Raw genomic sequence first — 21117 nt, 5'->3', positions numbered from 1 at the left:
TGAGCTGGGACATCAGTCTTCTCCTGTCCTTGGACTGGGACTTAAACCAGTCGTCTTTCTGGTTCTCGGTTCTCATGTCTTTGTCCTCAGACTGGGAGTTCCCGCCAGCCAGTCCCCCGGTTCTCGGGCTTATAGACAGCAATCACAGGACTTCTCAGCCTCCATGCTTGCATGAGCTAATTCCTCATAATAAACCTCTTCCCATATCATACTGGCTTGTGCAGGGTGACAGGAGGAAGTGGTGAGAAGAAGTTGGGTTCTCTATCTTGAGGGGGGAGTCAGTAGGATTTGCTGATGGATCAGATGTAGGGTGTGAGAGAAAGAGGGGAGTTAAGAATGACACCAAGGTTTTGGACTGAGCAACAGGAAAAATGGCAATTGCTGTGATGGAGATGAGGAAGACTAGGGTGGAGGAGTTTGCCTGGGGATTGGCAACTCAGTCTGGGATGAGTTTGGTGTGAGGTGCCTGACAGCCATGGATCTGGAGCTGTCAGCAGGAGGCTAGATATGCAAATCTGGATGAGAGAGGAGGTTTAAATTTGCGAATCATTCACATAAAAATGGGTGAGATCTCCAGAGATCGTGAGAGAAGAGATCGAAAAATTGAGTCCTAGGGTGCTCCAATGTTCAGGGGTCAGGGACAGAAGAATAGACCAGGAGAGTCTGGCCAAATTGGGGTGGGGGTGTGGAAATCAGCCTTTTGCATCTCAAGACGTGAGCTTTTTCTCTGGCTCCAGTCAGGGGAGGTGGCTCTCTCTCTGGACTGTGTCTGGTTCAGTGCATGCTTGTTGTATGTACTACCAGATTACTGCCAGTCCTGCTTAACATGTTGCCCTAAGGCATGAGAGAAACACAGAACACCAAATCTGGCTCAACATATTTATCCTAGGATAGCTAATGACCTAATGGTCTCTGCGGATAATTCTCCTTGCGTCTCTCGGGGTTATTTTCTTACTGCCTCCTACCTATGCAGGTGTCCGGTTTCCTGGATCAGGAAGAGGAGCCGCCACCAGAGGGCGCTCACCTCCCCTTCTCTAGGCCTCTACCTCGTCCGCCTCGGTCCTTCACCTCTTAGCAAACAGATTCTGTAATGAGATGCAGCCTGGAAAGGACTTCCCAGGGACTTAACAAAGACTAATATGTGTTTTACTAATTCTGGAGTCTCGAAGCCCTACTCCCACCCCTTAGTTTAAGTGAAGGGTTTTTCCCCCCCAAGGTATGGTATTGAAAGTTGTCTATGTACTGTATCAAGAAACTTCTGTTTCTTTCCTAATAGGATTAACAAGATACAGTAAAATTGGATCTATTTCCGATAAGATTTTCACATTGTACTACGACCACATGGGCTTTATACATAAACTGACTCCAGACCATTTTGAAGCTGATGTGTCACTCAGAACCTTTGGGAATTCTAAAGGTATTTTTGGACAGGTTAGTGATATAATGCATTGAGGCTGTTTGCCTTGTTTTAAGAATAGATGCCACACTCTACACACAGAATTATGGGGAAAGGAGAAGGTGTTTTGCTTGGGACAAACTCTTATCAATGCATTTTGCTCCGTTTGACTATAGGAGAAACCTCCATATACCAGAGAACATCTCCAAAGCCTTCTTCCCAGTTCCATACAGGGTTCTATAGATTTTACTCCACCCAGAATATGTCCCTACAAATATCTTCACAGCAACACCATTAGATATTCTAAGCTATTACTTAGACCTATTACTTCCAACCCAGGTTCATGGTAGGTTTGATTTTTCTACCTCCCAAGGTTGACCAAGACACACGAGTTATCTTTTTCCCACTGGTTTACCCTTCCTCTTTTGTATTCACCCTGCCCCTTCATTTTTTCCTTTTCTAATGCCGATATGGAAAGGAGATATTATCTTCTTCCTAGGTGAGAATACACACAGGTTTTTCTAATAATTTTAATGTATAACGTGCCACTCGTGAAGGTATATCTGCCTAAGAACTCATCACTGGGCACACAGTCGCGAAAATGGACTTTCCTCAGTGTGTCAGCAAAGAATCAGATTTTTTGTTTTAAACTGGGGCTTAATAAAACCCTCCCTTTGTCCTAAAGGAAATAGAATAAACGCTGGCTCCAGTTTTAAAAGATCACTCCAAATTAACCAGGCCAAGACCGGAGTTGAAAAGATCCTGTTTTCACTCTCGTCTGAGAAACGCATAGTGAGGTGGGCACGTCCCCGTGACCGTCCAGTGCGGCCACGTGACTCCCCCGTGACCGTCCAGTAAGACCACGTGACTCCCCCGTGACCGTCCAGTGCGGCCACGTGACTCCCCCCACCCCGTGACCGTCCAGTGAGGCCACGTGACTCCCCGTGACCGTCCAGTGAGGCCACGTGACTCCCCCGTGACCGTCCAGTGCGGCCACGTGACTTGCCGTGTGTTTGCCGTCTGTTATGTGGGCTCTGCGAAGACACAAACCAAAGGACGTGAGCGGGAGGGTGGGAGTTATCAAAAAAAGTAGAAACCTACATTTTTCACTATGCAATTTGTAGAAAACGTCTTAGTTCTCTTATGTGAAAGTTTAAATTATTAAAATAAAAAGCCAGTTGGGATTTTTTAGCCTCAAGATGAGTTCGCCTCCCAACCCCCAAAACTAACTATGCATGCATCCTCTCTGGATAAAAATGATCACTAGCCATTATTTGGCTCTATGTGCCAGGCGCTGTTGTGCATTCTTAAATCTTTATAACAACTATTTATCTTCATTTTACTGATGAGGAAACGAGGCACAGCAAGGCTAAATAAGCCCAAATTATACACACCACTGGGTGGTTATTGGATCAAGCATCTACCCGGACAGTAGGTCCCAAGGCCTGTGCTTTTGTCCGTGTGTGGCCTTTTGCTGGACTTGTATACACTTTTTGTGGGATGTTCTTGTCACTTCCAGGCTAGAATGGCATTGGGAATTCTAAAGCACATTCAGCCTTTTCAAGAGGCTCTTCAAAGAGCCTTAGGACATTGATTCAGTCTCACGCCAGTTCTCCTCGCCTCTGTTTCCCACTCTTTCCTCTTCTCAAGAGCCCAGGGGACAAGGCATGACTGAAAATGGGTCTTGGAGGCACCACTGAATGGCTGTGCACCCAACCAGTCTACACTATCTACCACCTACTCATGTCATGGCCACCAGGTCAACCCCAACATCCCCTTCGTGATGATCTTTTCAACACACCCTTCTCTGATCCTGATTCCGTCCAGCTTTGGGAACTTTGGGGACCATCCCAAGGCAAGGAGAACTGGCAGCCACTTTCAAGTCAGGAGACATATGTCACAGCCCCTTCCTTAAAAAACAACAACAACAAAAACTCCAGTAAGAACTGAGCTCTAAAATCTGCACCTCCAAACCCCTCCTACACAATGGAAGACACACTTCCACGCACCCTTGCACTCCAGCCTTCTACCAAGGGCACAGGAACCCTAAAACTGAACCTTACTCCCCAGAATTTCTTTGCCTCCTTAACGGAAAAATGCATTATCCCTTGCACACACATGGATATATGAACAGAACATGTTGAAATATTACTCTTACTGATAAGCAAAGCAGCACTGTTGTGACATGCACTGGAAACCAATCTGATATTTGCATTTTGCCCTAATTGAAGTATAAAATAGTATAAAGGCAATGTTTTTTGTTCTTTTCCTTCTCCAGGCTCCTGATATGGGCTTTGAAACTGCCCTTGCGCCACAGTACGTCACCTTAAAAGAAATGATCTTTTATGCATATGTGCCTGCAAGTGAACCTCAAGGAAATACATACACCAAGAAATTCAGCAACATGCACCTGGGAAAAGTGATACACTCCAGGTAGTTACTGATTTGCCTCCCATTTATTTAGATTGCCCACTGGTTACTAAACTCTAAATTTTGAGGCAACTTCTTTGAGTAGTTTTCTTGGTGAACTAGAGTACGTCTTTTTTTGATACCTCAGAAGGCCAAATACACTTACAGACTCCAAGGTGCTTTGAATGATGCCCCAAGCTTAGAAACACGGGGCTGATTATGTTGGCACTATCGGGAAATGTGCTGTGTCATCTTGAGTAGCAAATATGTTCTGGGCTTCACTGGACACGGTCCACAGGGTTCACACACATGGCCATTGTCACATGTCCTAAAGACAGACACGTCTAACAGAGTGAAGGCCATCTTGCATGAAATACTGCATGGCCAGGTATGAGGTATTCTGAGCAATGCTTGCTTCTAAGGTATCAGCAAGAGCCACTGACCCTTAAAGCTACCTTTAAGGCCTGAAAACTTTCTTTGAAGAACATTATGAATTTTATGACTCCCGAAATATCTAACAACCAGAAAAGGAACAATTTCGGATGACCAGAAATTCACCTTTTTCTTTTTTTTTTTTTTTTAAGGGGGGGAAGGGGCAGAGGTAGAATCTTAAGTGACTACTAGTTGAGCGCGGAGTCGGACACAGGACTCGATCTCACAACCCTGAGATCATGGCCTGAGCCGAAATCAAGAGCTGGACGCTTAACTGAATGAGCCACCCAGGCACCCCTAAACTCACCCTATTCCAAACACAGTGGGTCCTGTTCCACCAGGTTGATATCTGTTTATTATATTTGTACTGGGCTGTTAGTATGCACCTTGTCCCATAGCCAACAATTCCATGTATCATGGAACAGCTCACACAGAAGTGGAGGTGAAGACTGAAATCAGATATGATAGAAAAAGTGCTGGTGTAGGTTTTATTTATTTTTTCTACAAGGATTATAAAGCTTTCTGTGTTGAAGAAAAGTACCTGTAATCTCTAAAACTGTATTTTATTTTCAGTGGTTTTTGTATGGGTGACATTCCAAGCCACTTAGTTTCTGTAGGTATGTCCTTGTAGAAAACATAGAATTGGGGTGCCTGGGTGGCTCAGTAGGTTAAGCATCTGCCTTCGGCTCAGGTCATGATCCCAGAGTCCTGGGATCAAGTCCTGCATCGGGCTCCCTGCTCAGCGGGGAGTCTCCTTCTCCCTCTGCCTGTTGCTCTGCCTGTTTGTGCGTGCTCTCTCTCTCTCTCAAATAAATAAGTAAAGTCTTTTTAAAAAACCATATAGAATCACTTTTTAAAAGATTAACATGATTAATATAATCTCAATGTTAATATTAATTTTTTACGTCCTGATTATTTTTAAAAGCATATGATCATTCTCTTAAGCATCCCAATCAAGTTTCCCTCACTGTCTGAAAGTAGAGCATGCCTATGAAACTTTTCACAAGTCGAACTGGAGTAAAGCAAAGAAGCAATTATCCTTAACTTATATGGAAAAATTTCTGAGTATTCCCAGGCCCCACAAAATACCCTCTATTAGGCTTTTTCTGATACCTTAGGACACATCCTGCTAACAGATGCACAAAATAAGTAGGGATGAGGCACAGGTGCTCACCCAGGTCAGCGCTCTGGCGGCTTGATGCTGAGATGCTGCGGGGAGTTTGCAGGGAAGAGGCTGGGCGGGGCCCCTATAACAGATCTGCTCGCTGCAAAACAAAAGCTGGTTGCTGTTTTTACTTTTGGCGTTTTCTCGGAAAAGGGAAAATTCTCTTCAGATTTCTTTCAGTTAGCAAAAACAAGTGCTAACGTAGGTCTTTTGTCCAAGTCAAGTGGGGTGAGGTGAACTTTGGAAAAGCGAGGTACGTGTATTTGCAAACTGGAACAGCACAATCTGTGATCAGACTCCGTAACTTGGCTCTACTTGGGCAGAAACTAGGGAATGGGCATCTCCAAGTCAGGAAAGGGGAGCACAGAGCCAGCGTCAGAGAACTGGAGACGAGCCAGATGTCAACCGGGCAGGTCAATGGTTGGGGACCCAAAATCCCGAAGTCAGCAACAGGCCAAGGCAGGTTCTAGAGAGTCAGGCGTTTGGATCAGGGGGAGCCCTTCACTCGTTTCTTCCACAAATAGTTGTAGCAATTAGAAGACAAGCCACATGTTGGGGGGTGGAGGCACGGCTATTTGCAAAAGACACACGTGATAAAGGACTGTTACCCAAAATAAACTGTAGAGCATGGTAAGAACATTTTTAGTTCTATAAGAAACTGCCAAACTGTCTTGCAAGGTGGCTGTACCGTTCGGTCTTCCCACCTGTTGCTCCACATCCTTGTAGACATTTCGTGTTGTCAGCATTTTGTATTTTTGCCCTTCTATTTTTATTTACTTTTCACAAAGTCTGCTTGAGATTCTCTCTCACCCTCTGCCTCTGTCCCTCCCCCTGCTCATGCTCAAGCTCTCTCTCTAAAATAAATAAATAAATAAATCTTTAATAAAAAAGAAAGAAAAAAAAATCTCTGCCCATCTTGCATGAAATACTGCATGGCCAGGTATGAGGTATTCTGAGCAATGCTTGCTTCTAAGGTATCAGCAAGAGCCTTTCCCTCCTAGGAAAGGCAAGATGATCCCTAATCTCCAGAGATTCTATCAGCCCAGAGACCTGAGTGGCATCTACATAACAAATCTTACTAAGCAAGACTTCGCTTTCATTAGTGTCCCTCGTATATTAACTTTTCCACAGTTTGGCACTCCTGAAAGCCTCAACCCCTTTTCCTTTGTCTTGTCACTGCTCTAGAAATTTACTGTTCTTTGTTAAAATGCTTTGTAAACCCCAGGTTCTAACCATCCCCTTGAGTTCCTCGTCACTGACATGTCTCTCATGTGTGAACGTGACACTCAGGTTAATAAACTCTATTTGTTTTCCTCTTGTAATCTGTCTTTTGTCAGTTTAACTTCCAGGGCGCCAAGTGCAGAATCTAGGGAGGTAGAGAAAAAAAAAGGCTTTTTTCCTGCTCTACAGTTTATTTTGGGAGAAGTTTTTAATTTCAATAAAGTATGGCTTATCAAGTTTTTTTCTTTCATGGATCGTGCCTTCGGTGTTGTATCTAAAAAGTCATTCCTATGACCAAGGTCATGTAGGTTTTCTCCTGTGTTAATCTTGTACGAGCTTTATAGTTTTGCATTTTATATTTAAGTCTGTGATCCATTTTGAGCTAATTTTTGTGAAGGGTGTAAGGTCTGTGTTTAGGTTTATTTATTTTTTTTGCATGTGGATATCCCAAGTTAACATTTTAAAAATAGATTTTTTTTCCTTGTACTTACTCATTGTACAAATTTCTTAAAAGTCAGATAAACATGGGCGTATCTGGGTGGCTCAGCGGGTTAAGTGACTAACTCTTGATTTGGCTCAGGTCATGATCTCAGGGTCCTGGGATCCAGCCCCACATCGGGCTCCACACTCAACACGGAGTCTGCTTGTCCCTCTCCCTCTGCCTGCCGCTCTGCCTACTTGTTCTGTCAAATAAATTAAAAATCTTAAAAAAAAATCAGATAAACATGAAGAAGTGAATTAAAATCACAACTGTTAACATTTTGATGAATTACCAATTAACCTCTTAAATATGCATTTAAAATTTTTTAATTAGCATTTTTCACATTGCTTCTTTCATTTAGACATTATAATATGACCACTTTCCTTATGTAATTAAAAACACTTTCTAAATACGATTTTAATAGTTGCATTTGTTCTAAGTAGATAATATATTATCATTTACTTAATTTTCCTATTGTTATTTATTTTTAATTTTTATCATAATGCCATGATGAACATCTCATGTATGAAAAGCTTTTTTTTTCCCCCTGTGATTCAAGTTATTGCATTAGGATAGAGCCCTGTCAGTAGACTTATGGAATCAGAGGGGAAAAAATATAATGCTAGAGCTCTTACTACATAATGTCAGTTTGCTTTCTGGGAAGCTTGTACCAATTTATGGTCCATCAGTAGTGGATGAGTACCTATCTCCACTCAATCCTTGCTGCTCCTGAACCCTGTCAGTTAAAAATCTTTGTTAATTTGATGGGCGGGAAATTGTATCCAGTGGCTATAGCCGGCATTTCACTGATTGCTAGTGAGGTTGAACAAATGTTGACCAATTATTCATTTGTTGGCTGTTTGTGGTATATTTGTAAATCATGTGTTCACAAGCTTATTCATTTAAACCACTGTTTTATCCAGATGGCTTGATGTTTGTTGGTTCGGTTTTCAGGAAAACTGGAACAGCTTACATAAGAAAGGTATTACAACATAACACTCCTGATGGATTTTTGTCCTCTGTTATTGCGGAAGTGATAGACCCTTTTGGAATAGAAGAAGTGAATACGAGCCCTTGTTTGTCTAGTTCCCTTTCTATTAATCGAACTGGAAATGTCTTCTATAAACTTACTCTTCAACCACAAAGTAAGTATAATAATGTGGTACATCTCTGATGGCTAGAAAAAAATGAATTATCTTTTGGGAAGATTGTTCATGCTCATTTATAGAAGAACAGTAGATTTCAAAATTTAGTCCAATTGGCAAGCTGCTGAAATCTACATACACTTAGGTTCCTGGAGGAATTTTTAATTTCTAATATAATAAAATCTAGCTATAACTTCATTAATATTTCATCAATAGTAGTGCCTGTCATTTATTCCTATAATGTTATTTTGTCTTAAACAGTATTAAGGAGAAGTGAAAGAAAATAGGAAGTCCAAAAAAAAAAAAAATACGAAGTCCATGTAGATTTTGCCCTACATATTAAAATAATTATGTAGGGGGGCGCCTGGGTGGCTCAGTTGGTCTGGCCTTTGGCTCAGGTCATGATCCCAGGGTCCTGGGATCGAGCCCTGCGTCGGGCTCCCTGCTGGGCCGGAAGCCTGCTTCTCCTGCTCCCACTCCCCCCGCTTGTGTTCCCTCTCTCGCTGTCTCTCTCTCTCTGTCAATTAAATAAATAAATAAAATCTTTTAAAAAATAGAATGTTAAAAAAATAATTATGTAGGATATTTCTATTTGAAGGATTATATACAATAGATATAAATCCAACATTAGTATTGTTTATTGTAAGGATTTGGCTTTTATTGTGAGTAAATGGGAAGCCATTGGAGGCATTCAAGCAGAAAGTAACATGATTGGCCTTAGGTTTTAACAAGATCACTTTGGTTCCTGTGTTGAGAATGGGCTGGGCAGGTGATAGAAGTCAAGAAGGAAAGCAGAAAAATCAATTTTGTGATTGCAGTAATCAGGGGAGAGATTATATTAAATTTAAGATAACTGTTATTCACCCAAGTGGAGAAATGAGGTTCATATTTAGTAAGACAAACCTGGAGTTCAGGGAAGGCATCTGGACTGGAGAGAGAAATTTGAGCAGTCAGTATATGTATGATAGTTGATGCTATGAGACCAGATGACATCACCTGGAAGATGAGTATAAATATGGAAAGGAAAAGGCCAAAGTTGCAATCCTTGGCATTGCAACAGTTAGTGTTTAGGAAGACGGGGGACACAGGACTCAATTCCAGGACCCTGAATTCGTGACCTGAGCAGAAAACAAGAGCTGGATGCTTAACCGACTGAGCCATCCAGCCGCCCCATAATTTCCCCCACAGGACAGGAGAGTGGATGGTCTGCTCAGAGAAGAATTAAGAGAAAGTGTGAGGAAAGTCTTTCAAGAAGGAGGGAACCAGTAGGTGAGGTCAGATGAGGAAGGAAAACCAACCAGCAGATCTGTGGGCAAGTCATTGGTAACCTTGACAAAATCTTTTGTTGGGTGGAGTAGTGTAGACAAAAAGTCTGATTGGATTAGGTTCTAAACAGTAGGAATTGAATTTCTCTAAACAGAGAGGAATTGAAGACAGTGAATGAAAGCAACTCTTTGGGGGGAGGGATTTTGCTATAAGGGGAGGAGAGATTATGTGGCAGTTGGAGGGAATGTGGGAAAGGATTTTTGTTGGTTTGTATAAAGTGGGAGAAATAATGGGGCGGCTGGATGGCTCAGTCGGTTAAGCATCCAACTCTTGGTTCCTGCTCAGGTCATGGACTCAGGGTCCTGGGATTGAGCCCTGTGTCCAGCTCCACGCTCAGTGAAGAGTCTGCTTGGGATTCTCTCTCTTCCTCCTACTCTGTCTCTCCCCTCACTCTCTCTTTCTCTCTCTCTCTCTCCAATAAATAAGAAAAATAATGGAGTGGGAGGAATTAGAGCATGGAACTATGATGGTCTCTTCTGACTACTTCTATTGATTTTTTCAGAATGAGGAGAACATTGGTGTGGTGGTATATTTCCTGACCTATCAAAGACATTTGACTATGGCGACCTCCCCTTCCTTGAAAGAGCCCTCTTGCGGCTCTTCTCACATCCTCTTACGTGGGAATGTTTCTCACGGTCCTGCCCTAAAGTCTAGTTTCTTTTAAGTCTTCATGCTCTTCCTAAACAATCAATTATTCATCTACTCAATAAATATCCTGGGGAAACACTAGCTATATTATCCTTCTCTTGTAGAATCACAATAAAGATTCTAAGTTATTAAGGCTCTTGGCAGTTCTAAAGTAGAGAAATCAGCTTTCTTATAATTACTTAGCCCTACATGGGTGATGGTTGTTTGTTTTTTTTTTTCTGCTGAGGATTTTATAGAACTAGTTTCATAGTAAAGGTTTAAGTATAGGTTTGTGCTTGACATATTTGTGATATACTTTCTATAAAATAATTTGAATTCTACCCTCATATCTGGCCACTGTGTTCTCTGGTTAAGACCATAGTTTAAAAACTCAAATAATGTTTTCATCAATTATGTCCACCAGTATGCTTGAAGAACATTGGCTATTTTATTTTATAATAAATTATTCCTGTTTTAGCTCCGGGTACTAATGCCTCATTTCAAGATCTGGATATAGAGAAGACTGTGGTGATTCCTGGTTACAGCAGCTTCCTGATCATAAGCGTTTTAGATGCTAAGAATGCTTTAGCTGTTGCTACCATGCCTGAAAGAGTGCTCAACAATATGACCTTCCCAAAAGACTCCTGGTTCTTATACAACTTGGGGCACAGGAATGGACGAATGTGGTCTATATATGCAAAACCATGTAATTATTGGTTTCAACATGATCATTCCCTATCCCTCAATATCCTGAAATACATTGATCTGGGGAAATCTCGTACTTTAGAAGTTAAGATCATACCTAATACAAAAGGTAAGTTTATTTTTACTGGGAAACATCAAAGGAGATGTTGTTTTTCTTGAATGTAAAATATACTCTTTGATATTTCCATTATCTTTGGCTTACATAGTAGCTGGCATTCTGTTAATAACAGTATTGGCTTCTAATTATTGAACACTTACTATGTGCGAGGCTCTGTACTAAATTATTTTTATGTATTTTTAATTTAATGCTTATAGCAACTCTAAAAGGCTAGATTTTAATCCTCATTTACAAATGAGAAAAATGAGGTTAAGTTAGCAGTCCAAGTTTACACAGGATTTTCGTTTAGATTTTTACTGTCCTCTGAAAAGAAAACTCTTTCATTCCTTTGATATTGTTGTAGTTATTTCAAGTATTTATTTTAAGCCAAAAAATAACTTTTAAATAGTATTCTATTTTCCCATGGCATTTATTTATTGCAAAAGTAACATTAAACTTACAAAAGATGATGGAGAAATGGCACACTGGAAAAGTAAAACAAAAATTTTGGTAAATAACTGAGCTAGAAAGAGAGAAGGGAAAGATGGAGGGAAGGGAGGGAAAGAGAAGAAAATCCTGTCACCAGAAATGAAGAGGGAACTCAAAGCCAAAGAAATTAGCTACTTTGTGGCACCCTGAAAGATGTGAGGCTCAAGTATGGGCCATATAGGCAAAGGGACGGATTTTAACGCCCAGGCATTGGCAGAATATACTTTGTGGTAGAAGGCTGGAACCAAAACCATTAAGTAAAGCTGGGAGCTTAAATCATGAAAGGGGGATTATGAAAACTCTACCAATCCAAAGAGGGAGTTCAGGGGATTATCAACTCCATGAGACTCAAAGTGGAAAAAAAGCATCTCCTGTGAAACCCCAAAGTCCAAGACTGTGTAACCCCTAGAGACAACACACTAGTTGTAGGAATCCCAAGCTGAGAAATAATTATAACACATGGGCTCCAGCATAGGCAAGCATAAAACCCTTGGTAGGAACATTTCCATAATCCAGGGAATATAGACTTCCATGGAAAAATCAATCTCCATGGAACGTGAATTGAGGAAAACATTTTAAAACTATGTAACGAAATGACCTAACATAAGAAAGAGAACTTGATTTTTATTTTCATTTTATTTACTTACTCACTTACTTATAAAGTAGGCTCCACACCCAGCATGGAGCCCAATGCAGGGCTTGAACTCATGACCCTGAAATCAAGACCTGAGATCAAGAGTCAGCTGCTTGACTGAGCCATCGAGGCACCCCAAGAACTTGATCTTTAATCTCCAAGGACTTGAGACAATAGAAAAATCAGAAAGACACTATAAACCAACTATATGTAAAACTCTCAAAGAGACAAAAGAAGATCTTTGAATCATAATGAAAGGGCAAAACATAATTTTTTTAAAAAGGCTCATTTGAAAAACAGAATCAAATACAATTTATACAAGTGAAAATTACCAAAAAAAAAAAAAAAAATTGGAGGACAACTCTCTGTTTCAATCAAGATTGTAGACTTAAATACTGTTAAAAAAAAAAAAAACTTCCTCTTGAAACTCTTAGAATCCTTTCTCATTGATTATATGACTAATTGTCCATATTTCCTTCAAGTAATTTTGGAGTTTTAATTTTATAGTTTTAACTTTCCATCTAAGTCTTTAATTTATGTAGATTTTGCTTTGGTATATTGTAGGTGGTTAGCTAGTTGTTCCAATATCACTTCTTGAATAGTGTGATCTTTCTTAACTGGTTTCAGAATACAGTAAACAATTTACCTATCATCTTCACCATTCTGGATTGTTAAAACTCTGTTCCTTTGTTATCTCTTCATATTCTGTTATAAGTCCCACAGTGTCCTAAATATTTCAGCTTTAAAATATACCAAATTCATTGTTGAATGGTACAGTTTTACTCATTCAGTTTGATGGAAACAAATAGTAATAATCAAATCAACTCAATTGCCTCTTTGTGAAGAAAAGCCTAGTGCATGCTACTCAAAGTGTGGGTGCCTAGACCAACCACATCAGCAGCACCTAGCTGCTTGTTAGAAGTGTAGAATCTTTTGTGGTTCCACACAAATTTTAGGGCTGTTTTTTCTATTTCTTTGAAAAACCCTATTGGAATATTGATATGGATTGCACTGAGTCTATAGGTATGAACATTTTAACAGTATTCTTGCAATATACGAACACAGGATATCTTTCCATTTATTTGTGTCTTCTTCAATTTCTTTCACTGAAACTCATAGTTTTCAGTGTACAGGTCTTTCACCTCTTTGGTTAAATTTACTCCTATGTATTTTATTCTTTTTGATGCTATTGTAAATGAGATTGTTTTCTTAATTTCTCTTTTGGATAGTTCATTGTTAGTATATAGAAACACAACTGATTTTTGTATTTTGATTCCGAATCCTGCAACTTTACTTATTTCTATATAAGATCCTGTTATCTGCAAACAGAAGCAATTTTACTTCTTCCTTTCTGATTTGGATGCATTGTATTTCTTTTTCTTGCCTAATTGTTCTGGGTAGGACTTCCAGTACCATGTTGAACAGAATTAGCAAGAGTAGGCATCCTTGTCTTGTTCCTGATCTTAGAGGCAAAGTTTTAAGCTTTGACTATGATGAGTATGATGACATAGGAGTATGAAGTTAGCTACGGTCTTGTCATATATGACCTTTATTGTGTTGAGATACATTCCTTCTATACCTAATTTGTGGAGAGTTTTTATCATGAATGGATGTTGAATGTTGTTGAATGCTTTTTCTACATCTATTGTGATGTAGATGATCAATGATTTTTACCCTTCATTATGTTAATATCATATATCACATTAAAAACCCTGAATAGCTAAAGAAGTCTTCAGGAAGAACAAAACTGGAGGCATCATACTCCCTGATTTCAAACTATATTACAACACTATATTAATCAAAACAATATGGTACTGGCATAAAAACCATAGCCCAGTGGAGTAAAATAGACAGCCCAGAAATAAACCCACACATATATGGTTAATTAATATTTGACAAGGAGCCAAGAACACACAGTGGGGAAAAAGATAGTCTCTTCAATAATGATGTAGGGAAAACTGGATAATCACATCCAAAAGAATGAAACTGAACCCTTATCTTACACCCCTCACAAAAATTTATGAAATGGATTAAAGGCTTAAATGTAAGACCTAAAACCATAAAACTCCTAGAAGAAAACATAGGGGAAAAGATCCTTGACTTTGGTCTTGGCACTGACTTTTCTGGATATGACACAAAAATCAAAGGCAACAAAAACAGAAGTAAATAAGTAGGACTACATCAAACTAAAAAGCTTCTGCACAGCAAAGGGAACCAGCAAAATGAAAAGACAGCTTATGGAGTGGGAGAAAATATGGGCAAACCATATATCCGATAAGAGGTTAATATCTAAAGTGTATAAGGAACTCATGCATCTCAATAGCAAAAAACAAACAAAACCCCACAAATAATGCAATTAAAAAACGGGCAAAGAACCTGAATAGACATTTTTCGAAGAAGACATATGCATGGCCAACAAATACAGGAGAAAGTGTTCAACATCACAAAGCATGAGGAAAATGCAAATCAAAACCACAGTGAGATATCACCTCAAACCTGTTAGAATGACTAGTATCAAAAAGACAAGAGATGACAAGCATTGGTGAGGATGTAGACAAAAAGGGAACCCTCATGCACCATTGGAGGAAATGTAAACTGGGGCAGCCACTATGGAAAACAGTATGGAAGTTCCTCAAAAAATTAAAAATAGAACTACCATATGATCCAGAAATCCCACTTCTGGGTATATATCTGAAGGAAACAAAATCAGTTTCTCAAAGAGGTATCTGCACTCCCATGTTCATTGCAGGTTATAATAGCCAAGATACAGAAACAACCTAAGTGTCGGTTGATGGAAGAATGGATAAAGAAAACATGGTGTGTGTGTGTGTGTGTGTGTGTGTGTGTGTGTGTGTTTGTGAGAGAGAAGAGAGAGATGGCTAATTATTAAGCCATAAAGAGAAGGAAATTCTGCCATTTGCAGTAACATGGATGAACTTGGAGGATATGCTAAATGAAATAAGCCACATAGAGATAGATAAGTACTATATTATCTCACTCAGACGTGGAATCTAATTTTTAAAAGTCTAACTCACAGAAATAGAGAGTAGAATAAATGCTGGTTGCTAGGGGTTAGGGAGTAGAAAAAAATGTACAGATGTTGGTGAGTGGATACAACTTCTCATTGTAAAATGAGTAAGTTCTGGGGATGTAACATATGCCATGGGACCTATAGTTAATAATACTGTATTGGAGGTGCCTGGGTGGCTCAGGCAGTTAAGCATTCGACTTCTGATTTTGGCTCAGGTCCTGATCTCAGGGTCCTGAGATAGAGGGTCATGAGATTGAGACCCGCTTTAGGCTCTGTGCTGGACTTGGGGCTTGCTTAAGATTCTCTCTCTCTCCCTTTCCCCCTCTCTCCTCTCTGCCCGCTCTCAAAAAAAAATCATCATAATAATAATACTGCTAAGAGAGTAGATCTTATATGTTCTCACTACACATACAAAGTAATTATGAGGTGGTGGATGTGTTAATTTAATTGTGGTATTCATTTCACAGTGTGTGTGTGTATATATATATATATATAAATGAATATATATATGATACCTATATATATGAAATCATCACGTTATACACTTTAAATATATACAATTTTCTTCGTCAGTTATACCTGAATACAGCTAATGTAGAGGATGTACAAATTCAGTCCCCTCTGCAGACCCTGGTAAATCAGAATCTGCATTCTAACAGAAACACCCAGTAGACTGTTTAGGAAGCACTAACCAGCTCACTTTGGTTTAAGGGAAAGGGTTGTAGATGAGACTTCAGGCAAATAATTTCCTACTTCTCAGCCCTGATTTACTGATTAGTAAGGATGGCAGATAGACTACATAGTCTGTCAAATCTCTTTTTCTAGTAAATTTCTCAGTATGGAGCGATTGCAAGCAGGTGGCCTGCAGGCAGAAATAGGCCTGATGACAGGTCATGTTACCTGCCTCATTTTGTCTTGGCAACCATGGGCTGATGGCTCTTGAAGTTGAGCATGCATCCTTCAGTTTCTTCACTAAGCCATCCAGCTCAGTGTGACCAGTACAGTCCAAGTGACCTTTTCATGCATTTGAGACCTTGGCTGAAGAATGAGAAATGGAAGGGAGCAATATTTCTGTGAGAAAATATTTGTGAAGTTAAATTTTTCCAAGAGCCATCAAAGTTAACTCCATATAAATTCCTAACTATATTTGTAGCCATTATGAAGCGTTCATAATAGAGTCTGTAGCTGTTCTAGAATCCTGATTAGCTAGACATTATGAAATTGTTTAAAATTTTCATGATTTAATTATTTTTCTTTTTTAGTTTCCAGATGTTTTTAGTATAATTGACACACTATGATTTAATTTTAACTTTTAGCCTTGTTTCCATAGGTGTTCGAACACTCGAAATACCACTACTGAAAGTCATTGTTGGAAATGCAAATTTGTTGGAAGTTAAAGCTGAAGGCTCTTTTGATGATACTGATAGTTACGTAATGAAAATTTCTGCAGCTAGCAAAGCTTTACGTCAAGTAAGATTTTCTTTAATTACAAAAAAGTCTGTTAATTATGGAAAACTTACAATATAAGCCAAGAGAAAGAAGGGAAAATCACACATAATCCTACCTCTCAAGAATGACTAAGCACTTTTAACATTTGGGCAATTACAAAAAGGCAGTAAAACATTACGAGGGATACCTGGGTGGCTCAGTCAGTTAAGCATCTGCCTTTGGCTCAGGTCATGATCCTGGGGTCCTGGGATTGAGGGTCCTGGGATCGAGTCCTGCATCGGGCTCCCTGCTCAGCAGGGAGTCTGCTTCTCCCTCTGCCTGCAGCTCCCCTTGCTTGTGCTCTCTTTCTCTCTCTGACAAATAAATAAATAAAACCTTAGCATTATAGAATGAATGAGCTTTGGATAAGACTGCCTGGTATAGATCTCACTTTTGGTGCCGTCTGTGAACTTGGGAAGGTCACTTTACTATGGTTAAGTTTCCTCATCTATGAATTGGAGATGATAATGACAATACCTGCCTCACAGGGTAGTTTCTGAGAATTCAACGTGATCATTCAAGTAGGGCGTCTAAATGTCTGGCACGTGGAGGGGCGCCTGGGTGGCTCAGTCATTAACTGTCTGCCTTCGGCTCAGGTCATGATCCCAGGGTCCTGGGATTGAGCCCCACATCGGGCTCCCTGCTCCGTGGGAAGCCTGCTTCTCCCTCTCCCACTCCCCCTGCTTGTGTTCCCTCTCTCGCTGTGTCTCTCTCTGTCAAATAAATAGATAAAATCTTTAAAAAAAATAAATGTCTGGCACATGGAAAAGGCTCAATCACTATGAACTGACAGTATTTTTTTCTTTTTTCCCTAAAACTGGGAGAGCGTTGTACATACACTTTAAACATTTTTTCCCCTTCCACTTAACTCTATTATGATTTAATCCTTTTGAATCACTAAATATTTTTTCTGCATATCCCAAAATTGTCTTTATCATGAAGACTTCCAGATATAGACCAAAGTAGAGTTTCCATATACCTAGTACTCAAACGGTAGTCAAGATTTTGCTGCTTGTGTTTTATCATCCTCCCCCCAACATTTTGGTTTTTGTTTTATAGTCTGAGATATTTTAGAATGAAAGCAAGCATCATGTCATTTCACTCTTTATATGACTCAGTATACATCTCTAAAAAATATGTGCATTATCTCTCATATAACCATTATCATGCCATTGTTGTTCCTAAAACTTCTTCTTTTTTTTTTTTTGGTATCCTACAAAACCTAGTCCATAATCAAATTCCCCAGTTTTCTCAAAGATATTTTTATAGTTGTTTTGTTTGAACTGGGAGCCAAACAAGATTCACATGGTATGTGATTATTTTCTCTTAAGTGTCTTAGATACTAGTCCATTTTCTTCATTTGCCATTGAATTGTAGAAATCAGATCAGCTGTGTTATAGATTGTCTAACATTTTGGATTCTTATGTTTGTTTCCTTGTCTCTTACTTAATTTGTGCCTCTCCCACCCCTAGCCACATTTCCTTTAATAGTAGAATCCTGCATAGATTCTGGTTCAATGTGTTTTGGTAAAAATTTTTTAAAATATACCATTTTTAATGGCTACAGAGTATGGGGATAGAGGTACCAGAGTCTACAACATCATCACAGTTATTAGTATTTCTACATTAAAAAAAATTTATTTATTTGTTTTGAGAGAGACACAGAGAGAGCATGAGTGAGGGGATGGCCAGAGGGAGATGGAGAGGGACAAGCAGACTCCCCACTGAGTGCAGAGCCTGATGTGAGGCTTAATCCCCTTCCTCTGCGTTGTTTCTTATAGTTCTCATTTAAGTGAAACTATGTGGTAATTGTCTTTCTCTGATTGACTTATTTCACTCAGCATAATACCCTCCAGTTCCATCCACGTTGGTATAAATGGTAAGATTTCATCCTTTCTGATGGCTGAGTAATATTCCATTGTATAGATATACCACATCTTCTTTATCCATTCATCTGTTGATGGATATCTAGATTCTTTCCATAGTTTGGCTATTGTGGACATTGCTGCTATAGACATTGGGGTGCTGGTGCACCTTTGGATCACTACACCCATAACCAGCAAGGAAATTGAAATAGTAATTTAACAGTTACTTTCAATAACCTTAATTTCTTTGGATGTTCTCAGGGTTCAACCTCATTGGCGTTAGTTGTCTGGGGAGCATCTACTGAGTGCTTTGTCACGACAGTCGTGCCAACATTGAAAAACAGCTGTAGTTATCTCAAATCTATGCATCACATTCCTAGTAAACTCATCCCACTAGAAGACTGGATTAGCGGTGTTCACAAAGACAGTCAGGGTTTTAATATGATCAAAACTTTACCGGTAAGAAACCTAAGCAGATTGTTTTAAGGTTACCTGTGATATATTACTTTTGTGTGGTTGGCTGGCCATCCCATCGTAGCATTTCTTTCCTGAGATGCACAAAACACTCCAGTTATGGTTCAATCTTCCTGTCATCTTGAGGATGTGACAATTATTAATTTCTAAAATGCTAACATTTCCTGAAATAATGACTTTTCCTGGTAACTCAGTCTCACCATCATAAAAATTATTTTATGCTATATTATAGTGGCATAATCTTGGGGATTTTGTGCTATATACAGTTATTGGCCATTCTGTTGACCTGTCCTAGTTCCATCTTACTGGTTCCATTTCAATGTAGTTACAGTTTTAATTTCTGCCTTGTCAGAATCTGTGACACTTTAAAAAATGTGTATTATTATTCTTTGCTGATGAACTTATTACTGATGATTTTCTCTGTGTCAAAAAAAGCAACTGACTGAACTTGAAGATTTATTTACTAAATACACCACTAAGACTTTTTATAAGGTGTTGAAACTTTCTCGCATTTACTTTATGGTAGCTATTTTACATACTAAAAATTTTTTTCACTTATTTACAAGTTCCAAACAATTATATTGCTGTGGGCTAAGGTTGTTGAAATCCCAGAAAAATAAGGTGTAGGGAGTGCAGGGAGAATAGAAATTTACTCGAATGCCTGGAACTAAAAATGAAATATTTGCTTTGAATGCTTTTCTGGAAAACCAAGATTTTTAAGTTAAAGACTTCGTAAATAATTATGAATTACATGTTTTCTTTGCTTAATCACTTACAGATAAACTACAGGCCTCCATCTAATATGGGAATTGCTATTCCACTCACAGACAATTTTTACCATGTGGATCCCAGCAAACCTATACCAAGAAATCTATTTCCTAAGTCAAAGGTAAATAATTTTTGAACATACAAACCAGTTCTTATTTGAATTCAAGAAATCATTCAGTGAAATTACAGATGGACCTAGCTGTAGGGACTAAATGAGAAGGTTCATTCAAAATAATGTTCCATCTGCCCTGCTATGTCAGTGTTTATTACTATTCCTACTACCTTGTTCCTCCTCCTCCTCCTTTAGTCCCCCCTTTCATTTTTTTTTAAAGATTTTATTTATTTAAGAGAGACACAGAGCATAAATGGGGAGGAGCAAGGAGAGAGGGTAAGGGAGAAGCAGACTCCCCACTGAGCAGGGAGCCTGATGCGGTGCTCAGTCCCAGGACCCTGAGATCATGACCTGAGCTGAAGTCAGACACCTAACCGACTGAGCCACCCAGGTGCCCCATTAGCCCCTTTCCTCTTACTGCTACTTCTGGATGTGGTTTTGGAGCCAAGAAATCTAAATGGACTTCTTTCTGCTGACGTCTCCTAGGTTCCTCTTTGGATTTCAAAGGGGATTAGTGGGGTGACAGCTTCTTTTCTCAGATGAAAGGAGCCCCCAGACCCATCTCACATGGCCAGCCCAGTGAAACGAAAGGTGTCCTATAGAAAGAAGACAATTTGATCCAACACAACACATTTAAACTCCTACCAATGGTCTGCTTAGAAAACAACCAAACCCAGCAGCACTCCGCCTCTCTGGAGTATGGAGTGAACAAGATAGAAAGAACAGACAGAAGCCATGAGGTTAAGAGGAAGAATACATGATGGGGTAGCTTCTTGAGGAAACCTCACAGATGCCTGTGGAATCTCTCTCCAGAACACACCTGCCTACCTATAGATGTGCACAAACATTCACACCCATTCCATATGTGCATGCATTGTATATGTACACACACACACATAGAAAGACATAAAATGCTTGTTTCTTTTGTTCAAAACTCTCCCTTGTTGGGATGCCTGGGTGGCTCAGTTGGTTAAGCGGCTGCCTTCAGCTCAGGTCTTGATCCTGGGGTGCTGGGATCAAGCCCCGCATCAGGCTCCCTGCTTGGCGGGGAGCCTGCCTCTCCCTCTCCCTTTGCCTGCCGCTCCTCCTGATGTACTCTCTCTGTCAAATAAATAAAATCTTTAAAACAACAACAACAACTCTTCCTCGTCATTCCATGTAATTCAGAACTAAAGCCAAATTCTCACAGTGGTCTGTCAGGTCCTTCATGATTTGGCCTTGGCATTCCATCTGACCTGATTTCCCCCTGGGTT

At 39.7% G+C, this 21117-nt stretch overlaps 1 protein-coding gene across 1 annotated transcript in view; it reads left to right on the top strand.

The window, feature by feature from the left end:
- The window catches only part of CATSPERB (cation channel sperm associated auxiliary subunit beta), a 95827-nt gene that overhangs the window by 58919 nt on the left and 15791 nt on the right, over positions 1–21117 (top strand). Inside the window, exons 15-21 of the mRNA XM_045902015.2 lie at positions 1277–1431; positions 3675–3829; positions 8059–8249; positions 10681–11016; positions 16489–16628; positions 18772–18969; positions 19763–19873. Of these exons, the coding sequence (XP_045757971.1) occupies positions 1277–1431; positions 3675–3829; positions 8059–8249; positions 10681–11016; positions 16489–16628; positions 18772–18969; positions 19763–19873 (1286 nt within the window). The remainder of the gene's footprint in view (positions 1–1276; positions 1432–3674; positions 3830–8058; positions 8250–10680; positions 11017–16488; positions 16629–18771; positions 18970–19762; positions 19874–21117) is intronic.

The sequence above is a fragment of the Mirounga angustirostris genome, unplaced genomic scaffold (assembly GCF_029215605.1).
Source record: "Mirounga angustirostris isolate CCGP_5_RB_7025 unplaced genomic scaffold, mMirAng1.0.hap1 SCAF_9, whole genome shotgun sequence".
NCBI classification, from domain to species: Eukaryota; Metazoa; Chordata; class Mammalia; order Carnivora; family Phocidae; genus Mirounga; species Mirounga angustirostris.
Note: the sequence above shows the minus strand (reverse complement) of the source record. Positions and strands in the feature narration are given on the sequence as shown.